Here is an 11,478-nt window from a genome sequence, read left to right as displayed (position 1 = left end):
CACTAATCCAAATTATAGCACAATATGTGAACATTCTCTAACCCAAATCATAACACAATATGTGAACATTCTCTAACCTAAATTATAGCACAAAATGTGAACATTCTCTCTGCAAAGGTTGACTTTGATAAACTGAAGCAGAACAAAGTTAACGAGGGTTTAGAACACTGAACCCATTGTTCCTCTGTGGAATGATGATTTTATAAAAAGGGGCACAAATATATAGTTCCATTTTTTTAAACTGTAATTTCCCACAACAGCTGGACACTGAAGCAAACGAGCAAGGAGGAATTTGTTTGGGGACTATTTTCAGCGGCGGATTAGCAGCAGGGCAGTGTATGTGGGATACAGTGTTCCTTCATGGTAATGAACATGTCACCCAGTGCAACAATGTGGCTCACTGATGTGTTGTTAATAGTCTGTGGACATAAATGCAGTTCTATGGCACAGAAGTTTAAACACACTAGAAAAGACACATTCTTTGGTAGTTTTGTGCTTTTCATGCAATTGATTGACAATAACGTAAATAAAGAATACAGACAGGCTTTTTCTTTTAACATGATATGTAAGCCGGAACAGGAATATTATAAAATATAGAATAGTTGCAATACTGTGTTGTGACTCTAGGTCTCCTGACCTGCTGAGTGCTCTCCAGTTTACATGCAAACAACCTCACTGCAAAGATGTTTAGCAACTGTTGGAAAGGAGCACTCAGGCAAAGATCATGTCCTCAGTGGTGGTCTGATAGAAAAATTAACTCGACACCTTGAGGTAAAATCATTGATCAGGAACATTTATTCTTCGAAGAAGGAGCAGAGTCAGCATCACAACATTATATGTCAATTGCGTATCCTGGACTGCTCAATGAATGAGCAGAGAGTTACCTCTTAAATACATTAATGACACAATCACAGAAGCGCACATGACATCTTTAGATGCGCTTACATCGGCATGGTCATGATAACAAGGAACACCATGTTCTTCAAACAGAGACATGTAGGCATCCACAGTCTCAAGACTCCATCAGAAGGTCACTGTTAAAGCATACGTATGTTTTAACAGGAGAGGAGGTCAAATGCGAAGTCACAAGCCTTTATACAGTATATGATTAATAATATAACTGTGAAACAGTAGTTGATTTAAGAGTAAATAAGTTTTTCTTCTAACATGGTCAGTTGCATTTTATATTTTTGGTAGCTAAAATTGCTCCAAATTGAGCAGGGAAACATATTTGAATTAGAATCAAGTAATCATTTGGTGTGCTCATGTTAAAGCCTCAACTCTCAACAAGAAATTTCAACGGCCATAACTGAACTTAAAAAAAGAGGAGGAAGGACTTTCTAATGCTCCGTACGTCTGAAGCTTCTGCATTGTTCCGTTTTCCGTTGTCTCTTACAACCAGGAGTTAATCTTGTGATAAGAATCCTTAGAAATTCATTTTGAAAATGTAATAGGTTTCCATTGAACTTCATAAACACAATCACATGCAATAACTACAATAAACGCCCATTTGATTTCTCTCTCGGTTCTGTTCTTTCGTGTTCCTTTGACCCACATCATTACGGCCCGCTTTCTGACAGAAACAATGCGCTGCATGGTCATCATGTTACAGCCAACCACCAAGGCGGCTCATTCTCAGCCTGCAGCTTCTACACCTCTCTGCTGATGTGGAGACAACCTCGGCAGCTTGTGCTGAGTGCAAATACGCTGCAATATACCTCTGTGCTCTGCCACAAAGTGCCACCGAGAGCACTTTGTCATCATAACCAGGACCATTACCTGCTGCTTTGTCCTCCCGTCTGGTGACAGGTGTGTTCATTGGTTTATTTGGAAAGACTTCCACATAAATATACATGGTTTCATTGGTGACCATGGATACAAATGGCCACAGAAGAAGAACAACAGGCATGTGTAACAAGGACTGAGCTGGGCGTAGTGTGCTGCACACAGCTCCGGCTCATTTCAGTGTAGCAGTGTTGAGACATATCAGCTCTCCATAATCCCCACAGGTGCCATGGTTTGGCTTTCAGACCAATATGAACGACTTTAGCTGAAATAATGAGTGTAATAATGCCGAGGGCACAGACAATTACTGTTTACTCCTGAAACCCATGCTGGTTTATGGGCATGATAACAGCCAGCTGGACAAACGGTCGAGAAATTGTTAATACAAATAAACATGCGAGTGTTAAGACACACAGAGTGTGTGTGTGTGTGTGTGTGTTTTTGTGTGCGTGTGTGTGTGTGTGTGTCATGTTCCATTTCATTTAGGAATGTTAATGCCAATAACCAGGCGTGCCTTCTTGCTTGGAGGAGCAGGAGGAAAGAAGGGGAGGTTTACCGATACTTGACTGAGTTCTGACGCCAGCACTGAAATGATGTAAGAGACTGAGGGAGGGAGAAAGCCGAGGAGGAGGAGAGATAGAGAGAGATAGAGAGAGAGAGAGAGAGAGAGAGAGAGAGAGAGAGAGAGAGAGAGAGAGAGAGAGAGAGAGAGAGAGTTGGGGGTTGGGGGGCATTCAGCTCTGATATTCTCCTCACTTTCGGAGACCCAGACAGAGAGTAACTCCCCAGCGGGTATCCTAACTGAGGTAGGCTGTCTTTTCTTACTCCCACTCTCTGTAGAAATCAAGAAAAATGAAACAGTACATTTGATTTGGATGTGTAAACATTAACGGGATTTTTCCTGTTTGTGCGATGTTAGAGTGTAAATGCTTAACATAAAGATACAACGCCACATTCATTTGGAAGACATGAATGTGTTTTTGGGTGTCATGTTCCAAGTTGAATGCGTCGTGCAAACTGCGAGAATGACTTCAAACGTGGCGTTTCACGGCTAAAAACCTGTCAAGTTATTTGGACGTGTAGAAGCCACACTAATGAATACATGACGTAGCTCTGACGTGAGGATAATAGCTAATGAGCCGTTTGCCTTATTTGTTTCTCCAGCCTAACTTTGACTTGAGCACAACTGACTGGGACTCCAGGAATCAGCACCTTGGACAGCGACGCAGCGCGGCTCTCACACGCAGCTCAGCCGAGGGAGAGCGCGCAGAGCCCGGGCACCCATCAGCTCTCCTCCCGGTCTGAACATGGTGCTCTCCTGCCACGGCTCTTCGGTGGCTTGCATTTGTATTTAGGTTGTCCACTCCATCAGCCGAGAAATGCCCTTGACAACCATCTACAGAGAGTTGTACTCAGCATGACGGCGGCACAGGAGACTGAGCGAGTAGGGGAAGACGCGGTGGAGAAACTTGCACAAGACTAAAGCCTCGCATGTCCAGAGTTGAAGTGTCTTTGCCAAAACGTAAGACTTGAGTTCTTTACACCACCATGGGGATAAGGCACATGTTGTTGCTGCTGATTTACCTGGACCCGCTATGCGTGCTGAGCGCCTCTACAGGCGGTAAAAAAGCCAAGCCTGCGCCCAGGAAGGCTCCCAAAGCCACCGCGGTCCCCACGGTCGTCCCGCAGACGACCTCGCAGCCGGCGCCCGCCAGCAACCACGCCATATGCCTGGGCTACTTCGACGTGAGCGGGCAGTATGACAAACAGTTCGAGTGCAACAACACCAACCACCGGTACTGCTGCGGCACGTGCTACGTGCGCTTCTGCTGCGAGTACAAGAAAGATTGGCTGGACCAGAAAGCTTGTACGAACTACCAGACGCCGGTGTGGGTGCAGACGTCCGCCCCGTCGCCCATCCCGACCGGGGAGACGTACGATCAGAGCATGGACCAGACCAGCACGGCGGTCTACATCACCTGTGGGATCATTGCCTTCATCATCGTGCTGGGAGTGTCGGTCAAAGTCGCGTACGACAAAGCCACAGAGCCGCCTCAGGAGATGAACATACATAGGTGAGTGGGGGAAGACGTGTGAGAATGACTTGTGATGCCATGTTTGCAGAACAAATATGCACTCAATCACTTCTTTAAAAACAAAGTCCATAGCCGACTAGCTCATCATTTCTGGCAAAGGGCAACCCTCATGTTAGAAACAAGTATACCTGCGCAGTACTTTGTAATGTATCATAAAAGGCTACGGATAATGTTATTGTTATCTTAAGTTTAGTGTTTATTTCCATATATCCGAAATGACGAACTATAAACCAGGCTGACAATGTGAGTGATATTCCAAAGCCAAACTGAGGAGCACGTTTCAGACGCTATGATACTTCCAGCAGATGTTCAATCCAGAAGCAGTGTATGGGAATGAAAGACACAAAATAATTACGCAGGAGTTGAGAAAGAACTGTGATTGTGGTAGTCTGGTGCTCGTAGAGGGAGAGAGAGGAGCGTGTGTGTGTGTGTGTGTGTGTGTGTGTGTGTGTGTGTGTGTGTGTGTGTGTGTGTGTGTGTGTGTGTGTGTGTGTGTGTGTGTGTGTGTGTGTGTGTGTGTGTGTGTGTGTGTGTGTGTGTGTGTGTGCGTGCATCTGTTATGTGTGGGAGCGAGAAGGACTGATGCCCAACATTTATATTGGAGCTTCGTTAGTTTACATAACAGACACAATTGTTCTTTTTTTCTTAATGCTGATATAAAAATGGCGTCTGGCACGTTAGAATCAGCCCAGATATTTGCCCCATGAGACGACAGAGTCAAGGCAGCCAGCTGTCAAACATCCTACTGCGACCTACACGCAGTCCTCCTCCCTGCACCTCAGCACATGCTTCCTGCTGTTCAGATTCTTTAGCAGAGAGGGGTTAACACAACGCAGCTCCTCAGCTGGCGCCCTTTCCCTCCTGGAGCTTCATCATATGAGAATTATCCCACGAAAGTGGACCACATGTTGTAGGTTGTACCGACATCAGTGAACAAATGCTGACACATATTATTTCCTCAAGATTGAATAGCTTTTTTTTTATTGGATGCATTATTCAACACTTTAGCAATCTTAAGACTGTGAATAATGGATAGTGTTAACGTTGGCTGTATCAAGGTCGTGTGACAAGCATGCACCGCTGCACATTCAATAAGGACCAGGAAGGAGGGGGTGAAGCTAAAATATTAATTTAAAAGCAAAGGTTACGGTCGGCGGTACATTTGTCGTACAAAAGCTTTGAGCTACTGCAGTGCTGCAAAAGTAATTTGATTTCCTTTTTCAAAAGCAATGCCAGAAAAAGCAAACAAACACTTTTTGAACTTTCTTTCATCATGATTGCTTCTCCCTCTCTTCCACTCTCCTCCCCTCTAGGGCTCCATCCCTCCATATGCACCTGGTGCGGTCTGAAAAACATTCAAATTCAACCCAATTAGACAGGATACTCACACATGCAATGTTGTTTCTCTTGCAAATGAACATTCGTCATGTTCCCAGACGTGGAAATAAAAGAAACAGAGCAGCCCTGAATTACCCATACTAGCGCAACACTGTCTTAAATGGTAAATGTACAGCACTTTTCTAGTCTTCCGCCCACTCAAAGCGCTTTCACACTACTTGTCATCATTCACCCATTCACACACTGATGGGAGGGGCTAAGGTTCCACCTGCCCATCAGGAGTATACATTCATACACCGTAGGCGCAGCTACGGGACTCTTTGGGGTTAAGGGTCTTTGCCAAGGACACATCGTCATGGGCTTTCGGAGCCGGGGATCAAACCGCCGATCCGCTGATTGAAGGACGACCCTGCTCACCACTGAGCCACAGTCTTAACAATTATCAGCCATGTGGTGTGCAGAAAACAGACTTGATATCCTTTCATTTTTAGAGAGGAAAAGAGAAGACAAGAAGAAAAACGTTGTGCAGTATTCACAGCCACTCTTGTGTTTTCGGTTTCCAGAGCCCTTGCAGACATCCTGAGGCAGCAGGGGCCCATCCCCATATCGCAATACGACTGTGAGAATTTCGCAGCAATGAACGGCTCACCCAAAGACAACACACCAGTCAGAACCTCATCCAAGAACCACTACACCCCCGTTCACGCCTCCAAGTCCAACCACGGTAAGAGTTCTTCTCTCTCCCCGCCCACAAGCATTCACTCGTTCATGTGTCATGACTGTTGGTCCTACCACATCACTCTGTGTGTCGCATTTGTGATACATTGATTATTTCTGATCAAAAATTGTGCATTCCCCTCCGAAGAGCCCCCACTGTGCTCACCCTTTCAGCAGTGTAATCTCCAATGTTAACATCCAGTAATCATCCGATTTGAGCACGAGAGCGACAGAGAGAAAGAGGGGCCTGCTGGAGATAATTACAGGCTGGCAAGGTAGCGGGCCCTGCAGTCTCTGACAGGCTGGAAGTGATGGCCTCAGCCACTCAGTGGGTGAATCAGAGGGCGTGATTTAGTCCCACGATCCAGAGAAACGGGAGGGAGCATAAATCGGTAGAAATGGCTGAAAACTGCGCAGGAAAAACAGGCATCCGAGGGAAGTCAGTCCGGGTCGGCAGGTTCCTCAACAACGCAGCTGTCATCAGATGGAAGGAGGCAGAGGCGCTCTAAAATAATGATGTATAAGAAGCACAAATAAATCGGTGTGATAGAAAGACAAACAGGGTGAATAAAGAAATAATCCAATGGTAATATTTTGAATCATTTCTGTCATATTCATGTAATGTGCTGTAACTCTGTTACGTTGTTCATTCTGTACACATGACATCTACTGCTTCTGTCCATCCGGGGAGAGGGATCCTCCTCTGTTGCTCTCCTGAAGGCTTCTTCCTTTTTTCTCCCTGTTAAAAGTGTTTTTTGGGGGAGTTTTTCCTGATCCAATGTGAGGTCCCGGGACAGGGATGTTATGTGTACAGATTGTAAAGCCCTCTGAGGCGAATTTGAAATTTGTGCTTTTGGGCTATACAAAATAAACTGAATTGAAGTGGAATTAAAACTGTATAGGTGTTGATTCTGCAGCCTGATGACATGTTGGCATGTGTATGGATTGGTGGCTCTGTTCACTCTCATGACGCTGAAAAGACCCAAACCACCTGATCAGGTTGCGTCCTGCCTCGAGACCACAAGATGTATCTGTGTCATCGTCATCTTACAGTTACATCTCCATCATTGAGCATGCTATTCATCAGCCTGCAATTGATGGAAGGAGCTCCTCCCCTCCTCTAAATATTTAGAGTAAAGGCTTTCTGTTGCCTCAGAGCAGGGGTGTGCAGTACTGGGTTAACTGGTTGTTATTGACCTCTACTGGTTGCATCTGAACTGCAGACTGAACTGAACCCAAACATCCCGGCGCCTGAGACTGTGCATGTCGTTGTTACGGTTGATACAGAACAGCAAAAATATTGTTGCGTGTTGTTCCCTAAATAATAGATAGTGCGTACTTTCAGCTCTGTTCAAGCATACAGACTCTGGTGTGTCATGTAAAGTTGGCCTCTTTCTGCCACATCGCTGTCTATCATATATTTGCTGGGAACATTTTCCGGCAGCTCAGTGTTGGTGTCGACCCCAGTCTGCCTTCATTCACTTAGCGTCTCCCTCCCTCATTTGCCAGTCGATTCCTACTGGTCACTAGCCGGGGACACGACTACGCAGCTGCACGCGGCCGGCCGCCTTCACAACGACCTTGCAGGCATTTCTATTCTGTTTATCTGTCTCAGCTGAGACTACTTTGCATGCTTGCACACAATCACTGCAACGCAAACACAACTCATTCCGGCTCAGTGTACCACAGCCCCCTCTATCAGGGGACCACAGCGGTCCTGATGGGGTTGGACATGAAAGGCGGTGACAGCCCGGACCAAAGCGTGCTTAATGTGTGTATAAATTGGGAGCTCCGCTCAATGCCTCTACTGGCTCCAAGGTGCTGTGGAGAGGGAGCACACTCGCTCTCATAGGAAATGCATATTCATGTGCACCTAAATGTGCATTTGGCACCGAGCGGGTTGGCAGGCCTCTCGTGGAGAGGGTCCTCGGCTGGAGCATCACTGCTGAGAATGGCACTTCACATCCTGAGGCTTTTCTCAGACCCTTTTAAATCAGGTGGATAAACCTCATAAAGCAGGAGGCTAAAGAGCCCATGAGGATGCTATCAACATATGTCAAGTGGGAAGAACATCCATTTCTTTGTTGATCCTCAACATGCATTGATGCCCACTTTCTCTCAGCAGTAATCACTTCCTGACCAAAGTTTCGGCTCAATTCTAAAAAAAAAAATTAAATAAATGTGTTCTCCATTGCACGCCTTGTGTAGTGACATGGTACCCTTGGTGCATTGCAAAACGTCCTTGCATTTTTAGACCAATATATTCGTTTCAAACAGAGCCTAAAGCAAAACAGTGCAGACAGCATAATATGATACCAGCGCAAGTGCTGCTATTTTTATTCCCAACCACTCTGCATTGTTGTGGGCTCAGATCCTGTTTTAGGTCGGGGTGTAAACACAGAGCGCCCCACGGCCACAACAAGGAGCAGACCTTGAGAGGGAGTAGATACCTTTACAAGAGTTCGCCCTCGGTTAAAGTAAACAATAACCACTTCTCTGAGTAATGCAGTTTGGCCCACAGCTCTCCTCCGATGACGTTGATTTATTTACCGCACACCACAGGCAAAGATTTGCCTCTTTTTTTTCCTCTCTGACATTTTCTTAATGCGCAAAATGATGAAATATAGTTTTCAGGTGGTGAAGAGAGTAGCTGTTTCCTCTGTCTCAGTTTGTTCAATAGAGAACTAAGAAAAAACAAATACTCCCATAGAGCACTTCTGCACAAAAAACTAAAGAATAGGCAAATTATACTATGAGTTGTGGGTCTGTGTTTACTGTAGCAGAAGAATGAGAACAGGCAGAATAAGAAGAACGACGATGTTAGAGTGTGTGCTCATGCGGTATCTGAGCTCCTATACAGCACTGGAGGGATCTGGTTTTAGATGAGCGGCCTCGTGCGCTTAAAGGTCAGCTGCTCCCGACAATTAGAGGTTGTGATGATAGAATAACATTTCCAGCTATTTAGCAGCGTTGACATGACCTTCAGATATTTTTAAAGCACGAAGCTTTGTGTGCGTGTGTGTATGTGTGTGTGTGTGTATGTGTGTGTGTGTTTGTGTGTGTGTGTAGTTGTGTGAGATGTGAGTCGCCCACACGAGAAGTTTTGCCTAGAAAACAAAAACGTGATTTAATTACTCAAATTATTTGCCAAAAGGCAATTTTATAATCATATGTTATGAGCCCCCACCACACACACATACACACACACTTGGCTGCATCATCATGAGGGCACCTGTGTTAAACCTCAGCATCTGAGAGACCTGCTAATTGTCTCCTGTCCTAGATCTCATTATTGCCCCTTATTATACAGCTGGAGTACGTGTGCGTGTGTGTGTGTGTGTGTGTGTGTGTGTGTGTGTGTGTGTGTGTGTGTGTGTGTGTGTGTGAAGAGGTTTCAGGTATGAGGCAGGGATCCATCAGCTGTACCAGTTAATTATGAGCTGGTATGGATCAGGACTTATTGCACTGCACCATTAGTGTTATGGGAGGGCAGGCAGGGTTAAAAGAACAGGCCATGTACCGTGTTTGCCAAGATGTCATTTAATATCTGCCGCGGTTATCTCCAGCTCAGAGGAAGATAAAGATATAAAGACATGTGATGCCGAGCTGAATGACTTCATCCCCATGATGAACACAGCTCCATGTCCACTCAGCTGAGTGGCATCTGATGCAAACGCTATCAAATTAGTAAACTGTGCAAATGACCTCTGCCTGGCTGCTTTTAAACGTAATCGACCTTGGAGTCGGGTGACCTCCCTGACGCCAGCCGCACAGTACCACATCCGGCTCAGTTCATCACATCATTATCTTATTATTCTCATTTTCCCGCTCTGAGGTAATTCAGAGGTGTAGGTGTCCGGTGAAGAAGTCTGATTAAAAAACTATTACCATCAGCGGCTCCCGTTCATTTCCATGGCACATCGTTGAGGTGAGAGTCACGATTTTCATTGTATCAAGGAGGATAAATTCATAATGCGTAGCCTTCCCCCTGCAGGCTCTTCACGCTCCCTCACTTAATGAGCTGGGAACCGGAGCCGCAGGAATGCAGGGGATTGCTTTTGAAGGGTCTCTCACATTGGAGGGCTGTCGCAGTGGGTCGTGGAGTGGCCTCCAAATGACAGAGTTGACAAAGGAAGACAACAATAGCGTGTGTCACACACGGAATTGCTGGAATGATTGAATGGGAAAATAACCCCAGCAGATCCTCTATCTGCAGCTGTGACAGCAGAGTGGGGAGAGGTGTGATTGAGTTCAGAGTGCATTGGTATGTGGGTGGCTGGAACATATTGCTTTTTTTTCTTCGTGAGGATCGTTGCTCTGTGTTTGCTTGCATGGTTCACTTTGCCACCATTTCCCCTCTTATCTGTGCCTGAGGGGAAAGACACGGCGGAGAAGTGTTCAATGTGACACCGTGAAACAGATACGACTGGGCCACCGAGAGCGCGGTGGAAAAGCCCCGCCGCTGCTTCCCTGTTGGGAACGGGAGCGCTGAACCCAGCTGTGGAGTGTGGCCCTTTAAAGGTGAAGTCCTGTCATTACAGCTGCAACACTTAGTGGATGAATTAAGTGTCAAATAAGTGGCCGATTCATTTTCAGTTGTTTGGATTTGATGCTTTGCGGAGTCTGTTGACACTGAGCTTCTCCGCCATGTTGTTTCAAGTGAAGGCATGCCTCCATTGCTGAAGGGAAAACACACAGATGCCGCCGGTTATCTCGGAGCAGAATGAGAAGCGTTGAGTCGTAGCTGGCCGGCCTGTGGAGGGCTGCGTCTCGAGGGTTTATTGTGTGGGTTTAGTCTTAGTTATTGTGATGTGGTAAGGAGGGTTTTGGATGGAAACCTTTACACGATTGGATTAGAAATGTTAATGTGATGATTCATTTTGTCAGTCTTGTCTGTTACCCGTTGTTATTGCTGCCTATATCCTTGTCAGGACACTCGTTAACAAAGGTCAAATGAAATGCGTAGTATTGTTTTATGAAAAAGAAAACACAGCATAAATGTTTGTGACCCCTTGGATTTATGTTGTGACTCCCTGGGAGGGTCCCGACCCTCACTTTGGGAACACAGATTCAGCTGCTGATGATGCTGCTGATGATAATGCATAATAATACTGACACTGTGTGCATATCTCTGCCTGACTGATCGAATCCCTGTCTATGTGTGTGTGGTTGCTCTGCATGCCCATGTGTGTGTGTGTGTGTGTGGTAACAGGTCTCCACTATGGGAAGGAGAGCGTCCGCAGCAGTGGAGGCGCTGACGTTCACAACTTCATCTCCTCTGGTTTTGTGACGTTGGGTCGAGGCCATCAGAAAGGTGAAGTACCTTTTCTCCTTTCCTTTCCTCTCCTTTCTCTCCCAGGAGATTGAATTAACTCCACTTATCTAGGAACACTGTGCCGCATACTTGCTGAATGCTAAATGGCCGCACGCCGTTCCGCTTGCAACACCGGCGATCAACAACAAGGAACCGACAAAGGTGAAATGTTTCTCGTTTCAATTTCTCTCCCGAACAATTCAGATGAACTCCTGCCTCTGCGTTTTG

At 45.9% G+C, this 11,478-nt stretch overlaps 1 protein-coding gene across 1 annotated transcript in view; it reads left to right on the top strand.

Moving 5' to 3' along the window:
- Positions 1-3,333: 3,333 nt before the first annotated feature.
- The window catches only part of LOC306732869 (shisa family member 6), a gene marked incomplete at both ends in the record, with an annotated part of 54,045 nt that continues 45,900 nt past the window's right edge, over positions 3,334-11,478 (top strand). Inside the window, 3 exons of the mRNA XM_079214044.1 lie at positions 3,334-3,860; positions 5,783-5,943; positions 11,149-11,250. Coding sequence (XP_079070170.1) covers positions 3,334-3,860; positions 5,783-5,943; positions 11,149-11,250 — 790 coding nt within the window. The remainder of the gene's footprint in view (positions 3,861-5,782; positions 5,944-11,148; positions 11,251-11,478) is intronic.

Source organism: Taurulus bubalis (genome assembly GCF_910589615.1).
Source record: "Taurulus bubalis genome assembly, chromosome: 2".
Lineage (NCBI taxonomy): Eukaryota > Metazoa > Chordata > Actinopteri > Perciformes > Cottidae > Taurulus > Taurulus bubalis.
Note: the sequence above shows the minus strand (reverse complement) of the source record. Positions and strands in the feature narration are given on the sequence as shown.